We start from the raw sequence: 25992 nt of genomic DNA on the forward strand, positions 1-25992 counted from the left end.
TTTAGTGTCACTCAGTACACATAAAATAGTTACTTCAAATACTCTGTTTTCTTATATTCTTTGATGATGAAAATGTTATCTTAAGGAATGAAAGATTATGAAAACAAACAGTAAAATAAGTAATTATACAAAACTAACTAATAAATGTTGCTTAAATACAGCTTTTCATCAATAACATCTGAGAGCCTTGCTGCTCAGAGCATTATGAAACTACCAATGTTCAGTTTTTTGCAGGACTACATACTGATTTTTGTAGTGTAATTGAGTAAAACAATCAGATAAAAAGAAAATGTCATAAATGAATGGTCTTAAACGTATTTGTGGACCACATAAAATTGCTTTGAGGGCTGCTAGTCTGAGATCACAGTCATACATTTATCAAGTATTAGAGTTACAAGATTTAATCATTATTTAGCATGGATAGCAAATAAAAATGATTAATGCATTTCAGAAGAGACATTTACCTTCAGCAAAAAGAATTCTTTTACTTCTGAAAATAAAAAAAGGTATTTTTCAGCCTCTTCAAATGCAATAAATCTTTCAAAATGTTATTAATACCAAATGAAAAAAAGAATATATCTAATTATAGATATTAAATTTAGTGTGCTATTCCTGCATATGACAGGATTTTTTTCTTTTCAAATGCTTTCTTTAACCACTTGCGCTAAAAAGACGTGCCTCGCACATCGAGATGCTTTTTTCTCAAACCGAATGATGAAAAATGAAAATAACTCAAATGTCTGAAAAATGAAAATAATGTGGTGCACATGTCGCCTAACAACGAGATTGTTTATTTCTCGAGTTACAGCTCTGGATTGCACTCACAGACGCGGAGCGGCATAAATGAGACATTTACCACTCATTATATTGTAGCGCATGGCACCGCAACCGTAAAGTTTAGTCGTAGCGCAAGTGGTTAACTTACATATCATTACAGGAAAAATATAAAAGCCAAGCAAGTAACTCACCTACTCCACAAAGGGAGTTTATTAAGTAAGGCATAGCAGTTAAACTGATATCTTCCTTATCAGCACCAAGATTCCGAGATAAGTATGTTGGTAACCACTGCATAATAATGTAATTTGACCAATTCATTGCAAAGTGGGCCACATAGATAGCCCATAATGACCAGTGACTGATGAATTCAATCCATCTCACATTAATGTTAGTCACCTGAAAGAAGAAGTTTAATTTTCAATTATAATAAAGTAGTTTTGGATTATGGATTACAAAATGCATAATCTCAAACATGAATAAAACATGGATTCAGATAGCAATACATCTCAACTAGTGTGCAATGACAGTTCTGGAAGTGTACCATGAATAATCACTAAGCTCTGAACAAATTACTTACCAGCTTGTGGGGGGATAGTACTGGAGGGCTAGACCACAGAGCTTCGAGAAGTAAACATTCCCCAAAGCAAATGTAGCTCTGTCAGACCAAGACAGATTTTGTAAGCTTATTTTACCAGGTCAATTCATTCATGCTCAGCACTTTTCTGTGCATGGGTGAAATAACTTTAGAAATCAATTAACCCATATGCCTGCAAAACATTTTTGGCAGCCACTTTGCCAATCTTAGACTATGTTGTCTGAAACTTGGAAATATTTAAGTATTCATCAAATTTACAAATGGATCTTACAATGATCACCAGAATTAAGCTGATTCTCTTTCTACAAGGTAAGTTTTCTTTTTAATTTGAGTACTTTTTCTTTTAAAAATTAATGGAATACTATACAGTATATAAGTTTTTATTCTTAAGCTTTAGAAATATATTGACTCTTTTATCATATAACACAGCAGATAAGATTTTCATTCTCAAATTTACTTAATATATCAACTTCATACTATCGTATAATTTAGAAATAAAATACTACTTTTGAATACATTATCAGATATCCTAATGAATTTAACTTAACTACAGGGAACAGACAGCTCATATGAGAAATGACTTTTAATGTTGTCATACCACTGAAAACTTGCACTGCTTGAAACATAAATCACATTAAATAAGTTGGCCATTTTCTATGCTGTAAAAAAAATTTGCTAGCGAATAGATTTTCTGAAATAGAATAAGTTACAACAACATTTTTCAAACCTTGATGCAAGAACAAAAGATATTTCCATATTTAAAAATCTATCTGATTGCACAATTGAGGAATTTATATATATAAATATGCATGTGCATGTTTACAGTATAGTACTACAGTACAATGCAGAAATATTCCATACTGCTTTGCACAGAAATACATGTGCCAACCAAGTATTGGTCTTTCAAAAAAATATCTCTAGACCATTTCATTATTTTTCTTTTTTTAACCTTCTTCCGTTGCGTCTTGGCTTACAAGAAGGGCAGATTAAAAGAGCATTCTGTTGAACCAGTAAAACTTTGTGGTGAGCTGAAAAAGCCGTGACACAAAATAACAAAAACGAGCAGAGAGAGCGTGAGCTAAAAAACAGCGCGCGAAAGGTGTAGACACATCCATGCATGCGCAATTTAGCTTTTCTCGCTTCTCTCATTGGCCACAGCTTAGACCCCCGTCTCGCAGGTGTGAACGGATGTCCCGTATTTTATGCCCTTATGACTATGCCTCTATGCGCTTTGCGCCCACATCTGAACGCAGCTTAACATACCATTTTTTATCAGGTTTTCTTATGATGATAAACAAGATAAAAGTTTCTACTACAGAAATAATATAGATAATAAGGAACATATATCTAATGAGGCATGCACTGATGTTTTAAGAGAGGTGTGCATTCATGATGATTGCATAATCTTCTAAATCTTCCAAGATAGAAAGTTTTACTCTCCATTAATTACCTAGTCAAAGCAAGAAAAATTTAAGAGAAATGAAAAATATTATCTTCATCAGAAAAATTTAGAAATCACTACATAACACAAACTTACTGAAATATAAACGCGTTTCAGAGAAAAATAATTCTCATTCAGTTATAAATTAATGTGTATTATAATATGGCCTTCAACCATCTGAAATCTTTATGTAGACCTAAAAAGAAAGGACAGATTTGTCTTCTGGAATTCATAGACCCCAAACTAATCCAGCTCAACAGGTTTCTCCAAATTACAGAAGATTCTGTAGACAGGAATTTTCAAAGAACTAGCCCATGAAAATGGATTACTCAGGAATTTTGGTGGCAGAAAATGTTGTTATACAAACCAATCAAAATAAAGCACTCAAGAGGCTGAAATACAAGATTTTATAATTTTGAATTAGAATGAAAGTAATCTAGAAAAATAAACCTAATATATATATATATATATATATATATTATAATATATATATATATATATATATATATATATATTAGAAAGCAATATATTAGGATAAAAATAAAATGAAAGATGCTATCAAGAAGATGAATACAATTTTCAGAAGCAATATGTTAAGAAAAATGAAATGTTAGTTAGAGTGCATACTATTTCTGTGAAACATAAATATGATAATTTTCTTCTTGGTGGTGAGCTGCACCTAAAGAAATAAGTTATCTGATATCAGAAGACATCTATGCATCACAGTGTACCAAACGGATCTTATTTTATAGGTCAAAGATTTTATTTTCAACAAGACAGTATCCTAAAACACATTCCAAAACTTTTAAATAACCCTGAAATTTACTCATCTCTCCAAAGTCTAGACGCCTAGTTAGAGTGATGGAACACTGCATGAAGATTTTGAAAATCCAAAATTACCTAAGCTCTAGAAATATTAAAGATCATAAAAAATATCACTGCTATTAAATTCTAATAAATTTTGCTGATGCAACACACTTTTTTCATATGAGTTACAGACTGAAAATTTAATACATTAAAATAAACTTATTACTGACAAAAGTTACTATTATATAATGATGTCTGGATCATTGAAAACAAAATCATTTTTGAAAAAATACTCTCATTTGGGTGTCTGGAAAGAAATAAGAATATATGGACACATTTTATGAAAGTTTACTGATCTATGGTTAAAGTGGAAAAAAACCTCAAAGAACCTAGAGGAAAAAGATCTTCAAGAGAAAGTTTACAAAATCAGCATCCTCAGTATGAAACAAATTGAAATCTGCAAGTAAAGTAAAATTAATTTTGTACAAAAATACAGGTTTTTCTGCTAATATTTCAACATAAATATTAATGATATTTAAATTAAATGAATAAGCACTGTTTTAGTAATACGGTGTACGTCTTTAATTATTCTTTATCTGATCGCAACAAATTTAGAAAAAGGAGGGAGATACTTTTTCTAATACTTTCATACAAGAAAGAATTATGCATTATGACAGCAGTAAATAAGTACAAGGAAAAAGGTTCAATATTTTGGGGGTGGGCACTCTTAGATTGTTGACTATTTCTTACTTATCTCTGCTATGAGATGGCTTTGTTAAAAGCAAAAAAGCTAACAATATATAGCTCTAACATTCACATCTTAAAGAAATAGTCAGATAACTTACTTATCACATTATCATGAGAAACTATGATAGCATCTGATATTGCTTTTCATGAACTGTGCACTTTATATTCAACTAGTATTTTAATATTTTGATCTGATTGATTCTTAAACAATATCCCCAACTGTTATTTAACAATGCACATTTTTAATGCTGCTGCAAATTAATTGAAATGATTGTTGAGCTAAAAGATAGTTTCCCAAAATAATTCAGGCCCACCAGTGGCCGAGCGATAAAAAGACTCTGAACACTGGTAGTTTGGTCCGAGTTTTGAATCCCATGAATGGGCTGGCTACATGGCCATTTTCATGGGTTTTTTCCCCCATGTGCAACATATATACGAGTAAGTTTCCCTTAGAAAGTTCTCACGAAGACATCCCTCCCTTTAGGCAGATAGCCCTCGTGTGCTTTGCCATAACTGAATAATCCAATCTCAAAACAATTCTCTTGAATGTACAGTTCTTCATTTAAAAAAGAAAAGAAAGAAAAAGGAGTTAAAAAGAAAAAAACTGACTTAAAATTTCATTCAAAACTGCACACACTAAACAAGTATCAGAATTTTATGGTTACAATAAAATCTAATGCATATATATTTTATGCTTTTGAGCATGAAAAAATCAGAAGTATTTTGAGACAGAAATACAAATTTTGCAAATGAAATGCATTACTTACAGAATATTATATCATTCAACCCAAAAAGCACAAAAATGATAAATGTGCAAAAAGATCAATTTTATTTTACATCAGCATAATTTTCAAACAAGATAATGAAACATTTTACTTTACCTTAGGAAAAACTAAAGGTAGTTCATCTTGACCATAATTTGGAATTTCAGTATAAAATACTATCCATAAGACAACCCATAAAATGCCAAGACTTCCAAATGCATAAAACATCCAAGGCCAGGGTAAATGTGGGCAAATCTATACAAAAAGAAAGGAAAATATGTTTTTTTTTTTAAAAAAAGGTTATTTGCTAAAATAATACATGGTTAATTTACTGGTGATTTCTCAAAGTTAGTTACGAAGAAACATATTAAAATTATGAGGATTAATCGCAAACACTTTCTATAATTCATATAACTGGTGATGATTTTAATTATTACTTTATCATTAACAAACACATTACATAATAATTATTCAGACTTAACATTATCACATATTGTGTGTTGTGTAATGAGACAGTATATATTCATGCACTTAAATGATTAGTCATTAAAAAAAGAGTTAATAAATAATAATTTTGTTCTTATAAGTATCATAATCCTAAAGATGAAGAATAAAGAAGATCTGCAGAGAAGATGAAGTTCTACAGAGGAAAAAAAAATCACTTTTCAAAGCAAAAGTCCTCCACAATTTGTTTACAAATCAATATGAATAGAGAAAACAATCTATTGAGTACTTCATTAAGTTAATAAAAGTTAAACTTCATAAACTACATGTAATATGAACACAAATAATATGAAAAATCTAAGCATATATCATTCGTACATACACAAGCAAACTTGGTGATCCATACAGACAAATATAAAAAAGCATGTTATTGTAAAATTTAATCTTTAAACTCGTAATTTTTAAAAGTGGTTTCTATTATGAAAATTAGATTACTTACTTAATCTTAAATCAAGGAATATAATAAAAAATGTCATGATAATTAGGGTTTGAGCAAAAAGGTTACAGGTGGAAACATTACAGGAAAAATAATGTAAAAGAGAAACATAAAACACTGTGGGAGAAAACAAAGAAAGAAAAACATTGTAGTTCTAAAATGTCATGGTAAAACACACTGTTATCGAAAATAATGTGGTTATAAACAGCAGTTTTAAAATATCCTGGCCAAAAAAAAAAAATCTATAAATCATTGCCGACATGCATTTTTCATGCTTTAAAAGTTGTAAATGTATATTAACATAATGGCTTATGAACAAAGAAAGAAATATTTTTATGCCTGTTTAATATTATTTTAATTAATTAAAAATTTAGTTGAAAATTAAGAAAGAAACTTTAGCATTCAAAAACTGAAAATGAGTACAAGATTAATGCTACGTATAGCAGTTAACAGAATTTTAAATTTATATACTCAATTACTAAAGGTCATTAATAATATCTTTATATAACTCTATTAGCAGTTTTTTATGAAAAATATATTCTAAAAAAGTATCATCAATTCTGTCACCAAATGGGTGATTTCTCACCAAATGTGGCAACCCTGCCTTCCCTTGTCATTTTATGGCAACCCCAAAACTGCTTTGCGGGGAAGCTATCTCACCGCGCCTGTAAATTATGTAACACTGCCCCCTCCCAAGGACTGCACGTCCCGGGCAGTACAACCCTTGGTCAGAAGCTAAATTCAATACAATCAAAACACTTTAAAACATACACATAACGTAACTAAAGAAGCAAATTTTTACACTCTATACAAGTTATATACACAAATTAAACACATAACAATTTTAAATTATACAAATTAAAGTTCAGAAAGAATTTCAGTCTCAGTCTTTTCATTAAAATATACCCAGGTCAAATACTTTTCCACTGCAGTTCTCAGATGCATTTCTGTTTTGCTAAATATAGTAACTAGTTATAGTTCTGTTTTGCTAAATATAGTAACCTTACTAAATATAGTATCTGTCTTTGATATGATTTAAATCAAATTCCTCATCATTATAAATATCACGAATACACATCAAATAGTTTTCTGGTTGCAATTTTCTAATTTTGACTAGGTGTAATGTATGCTTTACATGTGTGTAATGTGTAATTTATGCTTGTATGCACACATTGAAAGAAATGTTTAATAAAGTAAACAAATAAATATTAAGCTTTTTTTTTTTTTGTAAATTTTGATACCCATCATAAATCATAAATGCTCTTTATTTCATAAATTACGGTTTCATATTTTTAATTTTATAATTTCTGCATGCCATCTTACCAGATTTAAATTGATCTATAATCCGGAAAAACCGATAATCCGGAATCGCCGAAGTCCCGACGTGTCCGGATTGAAGACTTTTGACTGTACTTAACTTTGCATTTAGACATTTTTTTAAATACTTTTAAAATATAAATTTTTTTTCATTATATTTTAATCAAAATTTTTTCATTAAAGCTGAACTGCCTATTATATACGGTATGGCAACCTTGTGGCAATCATCTACCCAAGGTGAAATTTCTTAAAATGCTTAGCTATGCTATGAACGTCTGCAAACACTGCTATTGAATTTTATCTCTATAAAGTGACCATTTTCATCAAAGAACAAGTTATCTAGACGCAGGGTGTTTGCTTTACTGGCAGTACATTTTACTTAACATTACAATTCAGGTATTTTTAATTTTACTTCAAAAAATATTATTTAAATTTTGGAATATTTTTATTTGTGGCTACATCTTCTGAAACTTATCAGTATACCTATGAACACTTGTAAACAGCAGTATTAAACAATACCCCTCTGTCTTAAGAGTTGGCTCACTGAACTTTCTTATTTTACTTAGATTCCTCATATGTGTGGGGAAAAAAAATATGATAAATACAAAAAGTCACAAAATACTGGCAGAGTTCATGTCTATCAATTGAAATGACTGGTGTTATGCAATATTCCCTAAACACAAAATTAGTAGAAGCCAGTTTTATTTATAAGTTCTTCACAAAGACATCCCCCCTCTGGGTAGACAGTACTAAAGTTTTCAGCGATTATGAATAAATCCATTTCCTAAGAAAATGTAGGTGTAATTTTTTTACCTGTAGTTAACTGGAATTTTAGTTTTTCTTTCAGTTTATAATAATAAACATGTGCAAAAAGATATACTCTGAATTACCTGAATCACTGTATGATATATTATCATTTACAGTAAATTTCGAAAATGGTTTTATCTAACTGATCCACTATGACAACAAACAGACTAACTGCTTGAATGAATCCTTTAAGTCACCAATTTCATGCTACATTTTTTTTTTTTTATCTTACACTTCACAGGAAAAAAAAATTGACTTTTCTGACACTTTTCCCAGCCATAAAAACTCTACAATGTTTGCCATTGCATCTGCATGTGATACAAGCAGCAAAATGTTGCATATTAATTTATAACTTTACGAAAGATGTTTTCAAATTCTGATATACATTTTCAGAAATATTTGTCCAAAGTATAATAAATATTTTGGTTGTGATTTACATTGTTACGTTTTTCTTCTGACACCAGTTGTTACGTTATTTTCTTCCTTCACGTTCGTACGGGGTTCGTGAGGATTTGGAGAGAATAATGGCAATACTACTTGATGAAGTATCGAAACACACTTTATCGGCCAGTATTGTCAGGACAGCTCCAAAACACATTTTTACAGTCATCGATGAACTACTACAAACACGTTGACACGATCAGCGACACAGCCTCCAGGTTATCAGGCTATCACGGTGGAGACAGCTTCACTGCAAAGCACTCGAGAACAGCTCCCAACTCTGCTTGGTCGTTCTCGGAACTCCATGTACTCTCGAGATTCTCCAAGCAATGTACTTCACAATACACAAGAGTATAGCTCTCGACTCAACACAGTCTAAGACAAAACTCGACCATGCACTAAAAGGACTCTCTCGATGTACTCGACGACCAATTCAGCGCTAGACTTCGAGACACTCGCTCAATGACTATCAGCTCGCTAGACGAGGCACACACACTCACTAACTGACTGCGGACCAGCAGGGTTTATATAGCTTTCGGCTTGTGTTCGAGAACATTCTGGGCTAAACCGGTAAGAATTCGTTCCAGGAGGTTCTCCATCCATCCATGGTATATCACCAATTCTGTCACGAAATGGGCGATTTCTCACCAAATGTGGCAACCCTGCCTTCCCTTGTCATTTTATGGCAACCCCCAAACTGCTTTGCGGGGAAGCTATCTCACCGCGCCTGTAAATTATGTAACACTGCCCCCTCCCAAGGACTGCACGTCCCGGGCAGTACAACCCTTGGTCAGAAGCTAAATTCAATACAATCAAAACACTTTAAAACATACACATAACGTAACTAAAGAAGCAAATTTTTACACTCTATACAAGTTATATACACAAATTAAACACATAACAATTTTAAATTATACAAATTAAAGTTCAGAAAGAATTTCAGTCTCAGTCTTTTCATTAAAATATACCCAGGTCAAATACTTTTCCACTGCAGTTCTCAGATGCATTTCTGTTTTGCATATCAAAGTCTGAAGATTCAGTCATTTCCGACTTTTCATCCACAGGAAGATGCGAAACAGTTCGTTCACCACTCTGTAGTTCATTCGCAGCATGCATCCAGTTCACCTCGGTATTTTTAACAGATGGTACATGCTTATTTTCCTTCGTTTCCTGGGAACCAGCTCCAAATTCTACGTCAGAGTCATGAACGAAACCCGATTCTTTACAAACAGAAGCATCCTCGTTTAGATTTAAGTCCTTGTCTGCAAAATCTGCACTAGGAGATGCACACATAGTTTGCAAAGTGGGTGAATTTTCTTGCCATACTTGAGCGCACTGCTTAAGCTGCACATCAGCTGCTCCCATCTCTGCATCACATGCACTTCCAGATGATTCAACACTTGCTGCTTGCAACTTTGTCATTTCACTATCACTTTCGACGATCTTGACAGTCGCGTTTTCACTTTGTTCTATCTCTACTTCAGGCACGTGAGATTCAATATCTTCTTTCACATCTTTTATTTCTTCATGTTTTTGTTCTTTTCCTTTAATCCCGTTAAATGTTTCCTCCATCATTTCTTGATCTTTCTCAGGCGATTCATTAGCTACTTCCTTCTTTTCGTCATCCTTTGATTCTTCAGATGCCACTTCTTTCATTTCCACATCGTCCTTTATACCTCCAGTTTGTTCTGTAAGCTCCACTTTCAGCTGTTGGAGTTGCTCTCTCACATTTCATTGGCTGCCATTTATCTCTTCTCGTTGGCCTTTCTTCTCTTCTAGTCCGGCTTTGATCTCAGCTGTCATCTCTTTATATCCAGCTTTCATCTCACCATATACGGCTTTTATCTCAGCACTTCTGGCTTTCAACTTCTCCTGTCCAGCTTCCATCTTTTCTTGGAATTCAGCAGAGGCAGTCATGAGCTGTCTTAATAGATCTTCCATCAGTCTTGCCACTGGCATTCACCCTCAAATCCCACTTCTGACACCAGTTGTTACGTTATTTTCTTCCTTCACGGTCGTACGGGGTTAGTGAGGATTTGGAGTAAATAATGACAATACTACTTGATGAAGTATCGAAACACACTTTATTGGCCAGTATTGTCAGAACAGCTCCAAAACACGTTTTTACAGTCGTCGATGAACTACTGAGATAAGGCAGGAACTTAGCATATCCGGCTTTCAACTTCTCCTGTCCAGCTTCCAACTTTTATTGGAATTCAGCAAAGGCAATCACGAGCTGTCTTAATAGATCTTCCGTTGGTCTTGTCACTGACATTCACCCTCAAATCCCACTTCTGACACCAGTTGTTACGTTATTTTCTTCCTTCATGCTCGTACGAGGTTCGTGAGGATTTGGAGTGAATAATGACAATACTACTTGATGAAATATCGAAACACACTTTATTGGCCAGCATTGTCAGGACAGCTCCAAAACCTTTTTTTACAGTTGTCGATGAACTACTACAAACACGCTAACACGATCAGCGACACAGCCTTCAGGTTATCACGGTAGAGACAGCTTCACTGGAAAGAACACGAATACAGCTCCCAACTCTGCTTGGTCATTCTTGGAACTCCACGTACTCTCGAGAATGACTCTCCACGCGATTTACTCGACGATACACAAGAGTATAGCTCTCGACTCATAAATAGTCTAAGACAAAACTCGACCATGACTCGACTAAAAAGACTGTCTCGATGCACTCACTCAATGACTTATCAGCTTGCTACACGAGGCACACACACTCACTAACTGACTGCGGACCAGCAGAGTTTATGTAGCTTGCGGCTTGTGTTCGAGAACATTCTGGGCTAAACTGGTAAGAATTCGTTCCAGAAAATTCTCCATCGGTTCATGGCATATTGCCAATTTTGTCACCAAATGGGCGATTTCTCGTCAAATGTGGCAACCCTGCCTTCCCTTGTCATTTTATGGCAACCCTAAAACTGGTTTGTTGAAGCTATCTCACCACGCCTGTACGTTTCATAACAATATAATACATTTACAGGGTTACATGCTTCTTTGGAATACTGGAGGACTCAAATTCATTCTTTTACTTCATTTTATTGCCAAAGATGTGGAACCTCCAACTCCTGCGATGTTCTTACAAGATACCAGAAAAGTCGGTGTAACCAACTTTGATAGCTTAGAGGAAAATAAGTTGAAGCACAGATCTGCATATCACACTAAAGTGAAAAGGGATATATTTAGGAAAGCCTTTTAGAGTTGAGTATTTAACACAAATGAGAAGAATGTACAAGGTAAAAAAGGAAATTATCATTTTAGGATAAATAGTGAAACTCTATCCTGAAAAGAACCACTGTGTTAGAGTAGCTCTTGTGAAAACAGCATACAATTCCTTATGTCCTGTGAGAAAGTTTCCATTGGAAGTGCAGGGAAAAGAAAAACACTTTTTTTTCCTACTAAACTTTCTTCCTTTTTCAGATTCTTATATGGCCGCTCCTTTACCTATTAATTTAGACAGAGGTACAGATGGACACTTAAAGGCAGGAACTACTTTATGCCAATCCTGTTCCAGTGATATTGACAGCAGAGTTGTGCTAGAGAGGACAGCTGAGACTATCAGACTGACAAACTGATGATCCAACTCCTGCTTGAATGAAGCCTCAACTTTCAACCAACGAAATATAAAACCAATGAAAGTGACTATTTAACTGTTCTTTTGAATTTTAAAGTTGCTTAAAACTTAAAGCGTGGAATGTCGAAAAGGACCGTAAAGAAAAATATAAACAAAAAGAACAGACATACATATTTTCATCAGATGGCGTGTGACATTAAATGCAATTTTTATTTATTATTTTGCCATTAGCATTGCCAACAATAGATGCAAGATGTTGGCTTAAGTATTTTTCAAACATCTGTTTTTTGTGTAGATATGGAGTGTTTCGTAGCTATGCTTTTCACGTTTATCATATAAGCGTTATGAGGAATTAAAGTGTTTTCTTAAAAAATAGGCTTCAAGTACCGTTCGTAAAATTATGCCCAGATTAGAACCTTTGGAGGAAAAAAGGTCAGTGGAACCTTTTTTTCTTAATTTAGAATTTTGAACTGAAATCTATAATTATATACTTATAGTTTTCATAACCCACTAAACATTTTAATGCAGTAAATACAGAGCAGCTATTAGTTACATGGTCAGGAAAAGCAATAGCGAGTTGGATACCACACAAGCAGGTATTGAATGAGAACCAAAAACACAGTCTTATTATCAGGAAGATCTATAAAAACAGAAAAGCACAGCAAGCAACAAGAGACATTTTATAGAGATAAAGGTGCTGCATCTGGTAAATCAATGTCTTTTTAGTTTGAACATTTTAGCGGATAATACAGGATGGTCATAAAAAAACTTCCCAAATATACCCTTAGCAGGGAATTTCAAGTATGCACTTGAGACTACGGTAATTTTAAAAAATAGAATTCTCTAGTTATAGCTACAGTGAAAACGTTTAGGAATTTTTAAATGGCAACCTCCACTTTTTTTCCACAAGTAATGAATGCAATTTAATATTATTATCCCATTAAGAAAGAATATTTTCTGCTTGCAATTCACATTCCAAAACAAGATCTACTCACTATTTTAACTAAAAAGTATTTTCATTTGTATAACTTTAAGCATTTTCAGCATTCTAACTTGTAGGCATTTTAGGTTTAAAAATTTTACAGGAAGCTGATAAAAGACTAAATTATAATATTGACTGTATTTAATATTTTACATTAAGCTCTCTATGCTACAGATGTGAGAGATTAACAATAAGCTTTTATAACAATTTACAGAAGATAGTTTATAATTTCATAAAGACAGAAGTTAATTACCAATGCAGCAATAGTCTGGCCAGCAGTACCACTTGCAACTAAATAGCCAAATGCTCGAGAACGTTCTTCAACAGGTATAGAACTAGCAAAAATATTAAAAACAGTTGGCAGGCCTGAAACAAAAAAAATTAGTCCTTATCAGTAAATTATTACTATATAGGTATGATATTTAAGCGTGAGTTAATACTATATCTTATTCTGTTATTCTTAAAGACTACAAGAATAAATTCTTTTAATTCAGACTATACTTCGATATGCATTTCCCAATTTTCAGACACTTCCCAAAGTTTAATTCAATTTAAAAAGATATCAAATTTACTGATACAAAATGTTACACAGACAAAATCCAGAAAGAAGAAAGGAAGGATTCAGAAAGTTCTATGAAATATGTTTGGAAAACTACCTAGACCATTCAAATTAAGATACAGTAAAAGCCTCACTATCTAGCATTCAACTAAGCAAAAAATTTTTGAATTTTTGATTTTTTTAAACACAAAATTAAGAAAAGAGATTTGTAACTTCATTATGAAGCATGAATAGGACTACAATTCAAATCAAATCAAAAACTGTCACCAAACATAGCAATTTAGTATCATTAATGTATAAGCGTGACATGATGCTTTGGATTTACGTAAATTTGACTAATTTTAAATAAATTTGTTTAATTTTTGGAAAAACTGATATAAGTTAACTGCTATTTATCTGTTTTTCTAACCACATTTTGAAAAAAATTAAGTTGGGACTTGTCTTTAATTGAATAGTATGCAGTAGAGTATTTTCAAAATTGCAGGATTCTGGCATCAAGAAAAGTGCAACTTATAGGAAAATGGATAAATACTGGCTGTACAATACGAAAAATTATGACAAGCGATTTTAGATATTTATATATATGTCCATAACTTGTACATATTGATTATTTAGCTAAATAAAGAGCAATCTCTTCCTTCAGACTTCTGTCAAAATGATTAGCTCAAGTTTGGCAAGATCTCCACCAGTTTTCACAGTTGATGGAATTCCGCAATCAAATATGTTTTACTTGGCATTTAAGTCAGAAATGACCCTTTTTTTCCTTCCAAATCTGAAATAATTTTGTACTTCCCATGGATTGATTGGTGGAAATTTCGGCAAGGTTGCCAATAAGCAATCGTTACAGCAGAATTATAAAAGACACAGTCATCCATAATTGCCACTAACTCATACTACTTGGCCAGTCGGCAGGATAATATGTAAGTGTACATAATTTAAATGTAGGCATTTCATATTCAAGTTGATAACAAATAAAATGACTCTTTTCATAATATTTGACCAGACATTTTTATGTGTAATCATTTGGCTTTTCTACCTCTTTTCATATGCTCAATTATCCAGAATTTTCACATATTAGACATTCAGCATTTCCCAAGCTTTCCGAATTGTTGGGCTTTTAGTGTACTTATATTAGCACAACGGTACTATTCCGTTTTGAAGACCGTAAAAAAATTACAGCGAAAATGTATGCGCAAAAGCGCCAAATCTAGCAAACGCGCCCATTTAACAGCGCGCCAAATCTAGCGTACGCGCTGAGTTAAGATTGAATAAGTTTATACAGTTCTATATTTCTTATGACGCCATTGAAATACTAGTTTAATTTTTAAATCCTTTTTTGATATCCTACGAATTTAACAATTTGGGAATTGCCCATGACGAAAAGTCTGCAATAGAATTTTGGGTAAAGTGCAGAATCACCCACTGCTTGACGTGTTTTTAAGAATTGCACATACTCGGTATCCTTGTACATATTGACCTATATTCACTTTTAAAAAAAAATCCCAGAATTGCACAAAAATGGCACTGCGCACATCCGTGACTTTATCTATGTACACATCGACCTTCACTTAAGTAAAAGAAAATTGGCAAAAATACAATTGTTTTTACGCTTGTAAAAAGCAGCAAACAAATAAGTGGGCGATTCTGCTCTTTACTGAGAATTTTTTCAAAGAAAAGGCATCATTCATTATAGAAAATTGTGTTTGAAGTACCAATGAGATGAAATTATGCTTTAGCAATAACTCGGTAGCGAAATAGCGATGCAGACATCCATTCAGTTATGTTAAGCAATTTTTATATAAATTATAATAATGATCTGAAATAGTTATTTACTCTTATGCTTCCATTCAGTCACGTTTAGCTTTTCTTATGTAAATTATAATAATAAAAAAGTATTATATAAAATTAACCTTTCATCTAAATCAATCTTAAATAGTTATTTACTATTATACTATTATACTTCATATATTCTTACTATTATACTATTATACTTCATATCTTATAAAAAATATCAATCTTAAATAGTTATTTACTATTATACTTCCTTTCTTGCATTAGGGTTGCCGCAATTATTTTTTGCCACACTGGCATCAACAATAGTTTGGCGATTTTTTACGGCCCTCAAAACCGAATAGTACCAGCACAACTACTTTTACTTTAGTTATATGTTGTCAAATTCCAGAAATTATGTACATAACTTTTTTTTCAGTTTTAATGACAATATCACCATTTTTGTATTCATCTTTTCTTCTAATTCTAATTCTGAATGATTTTTAAAGCTAGATTGTGATATTTCTTTTTTTTTTTTTTTTTTTTGCCTTTATATTAAAATATACACTTGAAGGCAATCAAAGCAATTATGGTCAAATTTTTACATGAATGCACTATTTTGCTACATTATTGATAAATTTAACAACTACCCTGAATGTATTCTTTAAGTGATCCCCATGAAATTTCAACCATAACAAAACAAAAGCCTGCTTATAAGTAGGTTTTTTTTTAAATTCATTTTCAGCATAAACACCTTATTAAAATGTGAAACATGTACATAATGGAATGCAAGTACGTAATAAGTAATTTTTTGCAATTATACGTCATCATCCTTTTTTCTGATGTTAAAAATTGCCAAACTGATGATTGCACTAAGATACAAGTACCGAGAAAATTTCTTTTCATCAGTAAACGGTTTCCACCTACTGATATGCCCAGTATCATATAACAAAAGTCCTACATATATAAATAAATTCATGATTAGTAAGAATTAGCTTTATAGCAAATTTCTTTCTCTCTTTATTTTTTGAGTTAGAATCATATGTAAAAGAGACTTCAAATCCTGCATACAAATACTGTATACACCAAATATACATTAATACGATGACCTATTGTTTCCTTTACAGCAGAATACTGACCCTCAGAAAGATTTCTCGGAGTTGCGTTTCCTTTGTTTTTCCTCTTTCGTTATAAAATTGCAATCAGTAGTCTTAAGTCTATCAAAAGGCATACGATTTGTTTCACTTTAAAAGCTATTAAACGTTTAATATAACCTTTTGAAGTGCATGTAAATTAGTTCTATAAGCCATCCTAATTTAACAAAGCTCAACAGGCACTGCAAGTAGAAATTAAAACACTGATCAGTACTATTCATTACCTGCCTAACCTACACAAGAATCATCGGGCAAAGTACTATGTTGCCAAAGTAGGCAACCCAGAATTTCATGAAAGTGTATTCATCTAGCAACTAACACGTTATGCCAGACTTACTGCCAGGAGACAACCAAGAATGCTTTCACAGCTACTTTTTTGAAGTTTTGAAATTCCAGGATAAGAGTTGTGGTTTCTGTATCTTGGGATTAGACCATGGAGTTTTTTTTGTTATAATAAATCGTAATGCTGCTGTGTGCCTGTTATTGAAAAAGAAAGTATTGTGCTTACAGAAATATGGCATTTTGCCTACTAGTACAGAGTGTAGAAATAGGCATTCTAAAAAGTTAATTTGTACAATTAGTTAACATCATTTTAAGTTAAAATACACGGATATGTACTTGAAGTGCAATGCCAGTTTGTTCCACAGTGCTCTGATGTTTTTCAAGTTGCTTCTATTAGCTGTTGTGCACACACATAGAAGACCGAGAAATTTCAAAAAAAAAAATGCTTTATTATGGATGTTTGTTGTATTTATAACTTAATTTAGTACTGTTTTATGAAATTTTGAGTGCTTTGTGATACATGTTTGTTTATGCAATTTTTATTGTTGCATTATGGATGTTTCTTGCATTTTTAATTTTGTCAATTTGATGTTGTTTTATGTTATTTTCAGTGCACAGCCTCTTTTTTTTAAATAAGTAATATTTTTCACATTACATTAGTGAAAAGTTAGTAGCTAATGATTAGGAACTTTACAGGAGAGCTGGGCAGATAATGTTACAGTACCCATCATTCTTAATTTAATCCAATGGTGGGCACTTGCCTACTCAGCAATGGCCACTCCTAAGGCCAGAAATAATGGCCATTTTATTGTAAAGACACCTAACAGGCGGCCACCGTTGCCTCCTATGATGGAACGGACACTTACAACCATGCCTTCTCTGAGATTCGAACCCAAGCCCTTCAGTAAAGGCTCCCATAACCACTATACCAGAGGTAGGGAACCTTTTTACCATGACAGGTCACATTTAAATTTGGCAGTGATAAAGGAGGCTGATATACCTATAAATGAGACTTTTGTGAAATTATCTTACTTTTAGTATAGTTTTATTAATTTATTGCATTATACAGAAATAATGCAAAAAGATCAAGTCATTTCATTTATTAAAATAAAAATGTAACAATATAAAATAATATTAAGATATAAAAAACAAACATAGCAACAGTATGCAAAATAATGTTAAAATCCAATGAAAAATTTTATTTAGTGGGATATTTGCATTTGTTTCTTGCCTAAAGTAATTGAATATTTGGATCCAGCTTTGTAACTTGCAACCTTAGTAGGTTCTCTAAAATGAGCATCTATAATTTGCATTCTTAAACTAGTTTTAATTTTTGTCATGACAGAAAATGTTGGCTGGCAGCAGTAAGTACTTCCAAAGTAGGAAACTAAACGATGTGCATGCTTTCGTAAGCATGGATATTCAACAGCAATTTTCTAGATTTTTACGGGGTCCTTTTTAGCATCAAAAAGATTCGAGGGTACTCTCTTCCCACAACTCAAATAACTTCATTTGCAGTTTCATAGGAGCTTTGGATATATTTACTAAATGTGGTTCAAATGCTAGATTCATAGCAGAAGTGTGCTCATCAAAATCTGAAAAATCTTTCGGTACATTCTTCAATTAAAAAATCCAAGACACCTACAAATTCATCAAATGTTTTATTTTTATATTTTTACTCATTTAATATTTTTGCTAGCTCCATGAAGTGTTCTGCAGATATATCTGAACAAGTGAGCGATGTTTTGAAAAATGTCATTTTTTTTAAATGATTGGATCTTTTGCCACATTTCATATTTATGCTTCATTTTACCTTTGATGCAAATATTTAAATTGTTTTGTTTCATCATAATATCAGACAAAAATGCAATGTTTCTGCAAAATGCTTCATCTGATAGATCATACAATTTTCCCTGTTTTTGATCAAGTTTAAAATTTGTCATTGTAAAGTTAAAACTTTTATTAAAATCAGTTCTATTGATAGCCAGCGAACCTTGCAGTAGTATGGTAGATCAAAACTGTATGTTTCCTCATCTAAATTTAGCTTCTGCCGGAATTCACGATGGTGCATTGCATTTACACAAATATAGTAGACAATCGAAATAATTCTAGCCAGTGTCTTGCAAAATGCAGTGAAATGACAGAATTTTTTTCAGGTTTTCCTTTTTTTATTAAAACGAATCCTCCTTTTTTACCTCTCATGGAAGGTGCACCATCGGTGCAGACGCTGACTAAATTACTGACATTTAACGTATTTCTCTGAAGTTTTGAAAACTGTCAACTCTGCAAATTCTTCCTGTTAGTATACCCAATAGAAGAAGTTCCTTTGTAACAATGAAAATCTTTAGTTTCAGCACAAATAAAATATAAAACTTGCACCAAGTTACTTTTATCAATGCTTTCATCTAAAGAAATTGAAAAATAAACCACTTCATTCTGTATAATCGTATGAAGTTGCTCTGTTACATATTCAGCTAATTTGTGCTGCCGATTTTTTATAGTTCTTGAAAGAGGACCTACAGCTTCAACAATACATTCTTTAATTATTTCCATGTTACTAAACGGTCTGCCTCTTTTTACCAAGTATATGTGCTATTTTGTAAGTAACAGCAACTGCAGTGGTACTTTTCCTTACAAAAGCATTAAAAGATGCCTGTTGTTGATACTTTTCCTTTTTCAATTTTAGAACTGCAGCTTGTCGAGATTCACCTTCTAAATTGAAATATTTATATTCTTTATGAGTCAAACAGTGTTTATTTGCATTTGCTTTTTTCAAAGTAGTCAAAACTGTGTTGCATAATAAACATACCATTTTATCTTTCACAAAGAACTAATCCAACTCCCACTCTACATTAAATGTTCTGTTTTCTTCATGTAATTTTCGTCTCTTACAATTTGACACGATGGAGGGGGGGGAGAATATTGAATAGTATCATAAAGAAAGTGTATACTTACTAAACATACAATAAAACTATATAATAGTAAAACCTTGGAATAAGTAAAAAAATAACTGGATTTCCCCATTAGCTGATAGCATTACGCAATGAGACTGCTACAAGCATGCACAGATAACTACAAATCACCAACTTAGCAACATATAGGGGAATGTTGAGGGGTGGGGGCCAGAGACAGAAAAGTAGGTACTGCCTGTCATTCAGAACAGCCACCATCACAGTGTCTGGTGGGTAGTGCTTGCAATAGCAACATGGTTAGTGTATTTCAAGTAGGGGGTAAACCATGGCCAAAAATAAGAACAAAACAGAAGAATTTCTATTGCTAGATGTTGGGAAACTGAAAAGTGGAACAGAATGGCAATAATTTTAGACTATGAAAGACTGCTAGAACTACAACACTACATCATTCTGTTGTTGTTACTAATCTCCATGTCTAGGAATAGATGAGATCCATTCACCTTCAGAAAATCAAAAACAAGCTTAGGAGACTTGTAAAGGTCCTCAAGAGACAACTCCAGGCACTCAAGGATATGTGCTGGAGATGCCGGTACATTTCTACATCACTCTAATTTACATTATGCTCAACAGATAGAAGCATATTATTTAATTGTATTAATTTTCAAATTGTCATAATCAATATAGTTAAATATTGAATTAATACAAGAGCTAGAGGGCGCACAAGAAACTCATGGAAGCCACACGTTCCCCACCTTTGACTATACCGTCTGAGTGGTTCATTCTTAACCCTTAATCTGTCTCGCAATTTTGACAAAATTTGTTTAGCTTTTTTTTATAGATGTTTTTTAACATTTATAAAATTTAAAATAGATTTGTATAAATAATACTATATTTTCCTTTAAATTTAACAGTATTTTAAATAGATAATTTTTTTATTAACTTATATTTGGCTTTCATTGCATACCCAAGCTAAACAGAAAAGTTTCAATTCAGGCATTTAAGAAATATACGTAATTTTTGGAGAGAGAAAAGTTATACGCTTCAAATAATGGACAGTATATCTGCAAATTATGATGTGTTTATTCAACATCAATAATATTTGTAATATTTTTCAAAAATTTAATAATTTTTTTGGATGTGATAAAGTTTGAAACACGGAACGTAGAGTCAGCACAACCTTTACAATAACACCTTGTTTCTCTCCTAATTCATTTTCCATTTGCACTCTCTTTAGATGAACACACTTTTCATTCCCTGGCAAGGTTTGCCATCTCTTCTGTAGGTGGTATAAATTCCAAAAAATACCATTCAAATAAATGACTTAATAATACTTCTTCCAACAGACAACCTTGTCTTAAAATATAGATAAGTGTGATATTTATCAATTATTTCATCCACTGAATCCAGCCTAAATTTTAAATTTTTTCTACCTTCTTTTTTATAAACTTGTAAAGCATTGAAAACAGCTTGGCCTAAAAAGTGAAAGAATACTTTTTATAATATATTTTCGCACCATTTCTGGCTACTTGATAACTAGAAATGTACTTATCTACAAAGTCTACACTTTCCACTGTTTTATTGTGGTCAATTATGACCTTTGGTTTTGTTTTCAATTTTTTTTTTTTTTTTTTTTTTTGTCATTACTTCAACAGTTTCAGATTTTTCCACGTCTAAATGATATAACTTTGCCAGATTTTAACTTTCTATTTTTCAGTGCTAAAGGTAAATCCTTTTTCTTTTGTCTAACAGTTCCAACCACATCTGTTTGATAAGTCAAAAGGATATCACATAATTCTGGTGAAGTGTAATAATTGACTAAAGCGATGCAGTAGCCTTGTTTTAATAATGGCATCACCATAGTCATTTAAGTTGTGAAGGTACTCAAAGAGATTGGAATTTAGGACGAAATAATGTACCTTTCTCGATATATATAATAAATGACCATATATAACCAGTACTAGATTCACTTAGCATGTACGTTTTGATACCAAATTTTACTTTTTTCCACACATTGACACCAGGATAAACGTCCTATGAACAACAAGTTTCATCTATGGTAATATGTCTTTTAGAGGTAATTGTTGTTTGATACATTTTATTCAAATGCTCACATATAGGCCACATTTTGTAGAGTTTTGGGTTAGGATGATATTCTGGATTATGAGAATCACTGTTCACAAAATGTTAAGTAATGTTTTACTTCACAGTATCAATTATACAACAATATTACGGGAAAAAGGAGTTTGGATTATGCATTGTGAATCTACTTAATTCCACAAATTTTTAAATTAGTATTTAATTTGCACAAATATAAAAGGGCTCAGGTTTTTATGCAAATTTTATAATGTTTCAGTAAATATACAACCCACCTCATGTTAGAGCGAAAGATAAAACAGATATATACATTTTGTACTGAATGATAATTTTATAAACAGTTATGTGTTATGGAAAATTCTTATGTATTTTTTGTTGTGTATAATTATTTCGTATTATTTTACTGTGCATAATGTATTCTTAGTTCTTATAATATTTTACTGTGATTAATGAATTTGTATTGTTCTGATTTAAAATTAATGTATAATATTTAATATTGTTAAACTTTACGGAAAAGCTCCTTTAAGTTTGGCAGAATATGTGTTACAGTTAAAAGGGCGCGGGTGCATTTCCGTTTCTCATGAGTCGGCTTCTTTGGAGGTTAGAGGTCACTGTCCAGCTGCATTTTCCTCTTTTCGCGGGGGTTGAAAACACATGTTTTGGTTGTTCAGAGGCGAATAGTTCTAATGGGCGGCGATATTTTGACAGAGTTATAGGTTGGAAACATTCTTCTGTTCCGTGGGAAAGAAAGGGTCTGTCATCTTGTAGAATGTTCTGAATTTCTGAGAATTTTAAAGGCTATTTATTACCTTTCTTCTAATTGGCGAAAGGGAGTCCAAGTTTCCTTAAGATTGGTTAAATTTTAAATTTTAGTGTTGTTTGAGCCAATAGCGATTTTGAGGCGTTTCTTGGTGAGTGTAAACAGAGCTTTCTTAAGCCGTTGCAAGGGGGGAGAAGAGGAGATTTTTACGAGCTTTGGTCCAGTTTGATAATCTTTGAGAGGAGCGTAACCCGGCGACCCCTTGGGGGGCGACCGCGACCTTGGGGGGCAGCTCCCTGAGTCTCTCAGGTGTACGCGGATTTTGTGAGTGACTTTATATTTCATTGGTGTTTTTTTATTTATAATTAATCTCTATAAACTTGGAAATGTTTAATACTAAAGCAAGAGCTGTCATGTTTAAGTAGAAGAAAATTGAATATTTTTACTAAATTTCTACCTGAGAAAGTAATTTTTTTTAATTTAATGTTTAATAGTCAGAAGTTAATTGAACTAATTGGAGGGAGTGAATCTTTGTTTTAATGTTTAAGTGCTATGTTCAATGCGACTTATTCTAAATTAGCCTTTTTATATGAGTTTAATCTTCTTGAGTTCCTGTTCAAAATGATTAAGAACTGTCACGTGTTTCACTACGATTTTGTGTTAATGGTATAATGTTTAAATTGAGATTGTTACGAAAAGAAAAAAAAAAAAAACTATGAGTAACATTTAAAAGATTTTGTAGGGGTAGTCTGGCCAGCTATCTTAAATTATAATGTGTGGGAATTTTCAATAAATGTGTTTATTATTTTTATTATTGTATGTTTCTTTTGCGTAGTAATTGTGGTCTACTGTAGGTCACCCATGTGATCCTTACAGAAACATGGTTATTTAACTGAACCTGGGTAATTATATTGCGGTAGTAGAGAAAAAAAATCAGTTTTAGTGTTGGTGACTATACAATCGGTTTACCGAATTTATTTTGATTTGATGAGTAGACTACTTAATTGTGTGATTCTATCTTTCCCTGGTGTTTTGAAGAGATCTGTGTGGTATTTGAAGTGTTAAGGGTTTAAGGCTATCTCTAGATTTTGTATTGAAATTTATGTGATTTCAGGTTGGAGATTTAAATTAGTTTTCATTTAGTGAGAGATAGCATGTTAAAGATTTTGTAGTGGAAGTGCATTTTCGAATTTTGTTTTGTCAATTAATCGTGATTCTACCAAAACACCAGGGAGGATATCTTTCTTGGATGTCTCTTAGATTTAAAGGTTTTGATTGTGTATGTAGGAGTTTAGTAGTTAGGTTTTTTTTTTTTTTTTTTTTTTTTTTTTTTTTTTTTTTGTCACGGTACCAAAAAGAAGAAGTCAGTTTTTCAAAGTTAAAATTTATTTCTTCCTGTAGGAACAAATGGTGCCGTGACTTCGCGACTGGTAGACCCACTGTATGTAAAATGTGTAATTTGAATTATGTACTGAATTTCTATTTTGTGTATGCTTATACGAATATTGTGTTTTGGAGTAGAGCTGAATTTTTATGTTTGTGTTTACTTAGCTCTTTGAGACACCTTTTTGTTAATTTAGTGTGTGGTAATGGAATTTTTCTGAATTGCTTGTGTTAACTGCATTTTTTTTTTAATTGTTTGATTTGGTTAGTTCCATTTTTAGTGAATTTTTTTAATGTCAGAACAATTGCTTGTTTTAATTTAACAATGAAGTTTTTTTAAGTTCGTAAATGGTGTTAATGGATTAGGGAATTTGTACAACAGACTTGGATTAGAAATGTGGATTTTATTTTGAGTAATTTAGTTGCTTTCTTAACTTTAATGCACGTTAGTTTTGTAAAGTTGCGAGGGACCAGTGATAGTTTGTTTAGAAATTTGACTGAATTTTTTTTTTTTTTTTTTTTAGATTTTAGGGAAATGTTTAGATTATCAGCTTGAGTGAAGTTGTTGTTTAGCTTTTATGTGTGTTCAATTATTCTGTGGTTGTGGTTTGGCTTAATGAGTTGTACAAGTAGTAATTGAGATTCCACCTAATTTCCAAGTTTTGTAGTTTGATGATTAGTGATTACTTTTGGTGAGAAATGGTTAAACAATAGAAGTGTAGTGTTTTAAGAGAATTTAGAATTGCGAGTTATGAGAATTTTGTGACAATTTGTTTTGTGAGAATTTTGTGTGACAAGGTAGAAAATTGTTGTGTTGTGAAATTTATGAAATTAGGATAATTACTCTTCTATACTCATTGTGTAGGTGTTCAGGTTGTTTAAATGCTAGTCTGGTGAGGAAATTAATAGTGAGTTGTGTAACATTGTTTTTAATTGTGAATTGTGTAATATTGTTTTTAAATGTGAGTTAAATTGTTAATGAGTAATCTATTTGATTTTTATTAGTTTTTAATTTCTTGTCACTGGATTTCAGTTCTTGATTGAATTTGTTGCAAACTTATGGTTTTAATTCTAATTCGGTATTTGAGTTTTGTGCTGGTTTGGATCGTTAGTGTGAAATGAGAACGAATACTTATACGAGAGACTTCAGGTTGCTGGAGCAGTTTTTGTGTGAATTTGATATTATGAGTTTTTTTTTTTTTCATTAGTATTATGCTATGCATTTTCAGTTTTTGCCATTGTTTTAAACTCACAAGACTTGTTGTTATTATACTTGAGTAGAGACACTGCCATGTTTCAGTGTGGATTTTTACTTGGAGCTTAGTGTATGCATTTGTGGAGTTATTGATTTTTGAGTTGAGTTCGAGTTTATTTTTGGAGATTTTGAGTTTTAAAGCACTTCCTCCTTGGTTGAGATATTCACATTTATTCCTTGCAGGTAATTTTGGTAGTCTATTTGGTAGATTTTTTGTGTTTATGCTAACGCCTGCATCTCACAATTGCAGTGCCTGCAGTTTTGTCCTTAATAGACTACTGTCTCGTTTTTCTAAATTGGGGTTTTGTATGTTTCATCTTTTGTTTACTTTGGGCATTTTTGTATATATGTTTGCTCAATACTGCATTTTCTCAAATCAGTGCACATTCCCTAAACAGCTCTTGTAGGCAAATTTTTATGTTTCATACGGTTTAAAGTTTTAAGGGTATTTTGAACACCTTTTTTTATTTTGAGATTTTTATATGTGTTCTTTAACTTGCTTCGGTTCGGTCTTGACGTAGACCTGGTGACAAATTTTTTGTTTAGAATTTTTTTTTTCGGTAATTGATTTATTATTGAGGTCCAGTTTGATAGTCTTTGAGAGGA

General features: G+C 32.2%; 1 protein-coding gene across 1 annotated transcript in view; it reads right to left on the reverse strand.

The window, feature by feature from the left end:
• LOC118204904 (uncharacterized) overlaps positions 1–25992 on the reverse strand; it is a 42400-nt gene that overhangs the window by 2284 nt on the left and 14124 nt on the right. Inside the window, exons 3-5 of the mRNA XM_035377199.2 lie at positions 13471–13583; positions 5249–5386; positions 969–1173 (exon numbers count right to left, since the gene is read on the reverse strand). Of these exons, the coding sequence (XP_035233090.1) occupies positions 969–1173; positions 5249–5386; positions 13471–13583 (456 nt within the window). The remainder of the gene's footprint in view (positions 1–968; positions 1174–5248; positions 5387–13470; positions 13584–25992) is intronic.

The sequence above is a fragment of the Stegodyphus dumicola genome, chromosome X2, assembly GCF_044657685.1.
Source record: "Stegodyphus dumicola isolate Sdum_Otavi_A_Nest chromosome X2, ASM4465768v1".
Classification (NCBI taxonomy): Eukaryota; Metazoa; Arthropoda; class Arachnida; order Araneae; family Eresidae; genus Stegodyphus; species Stegodyphus dumicola.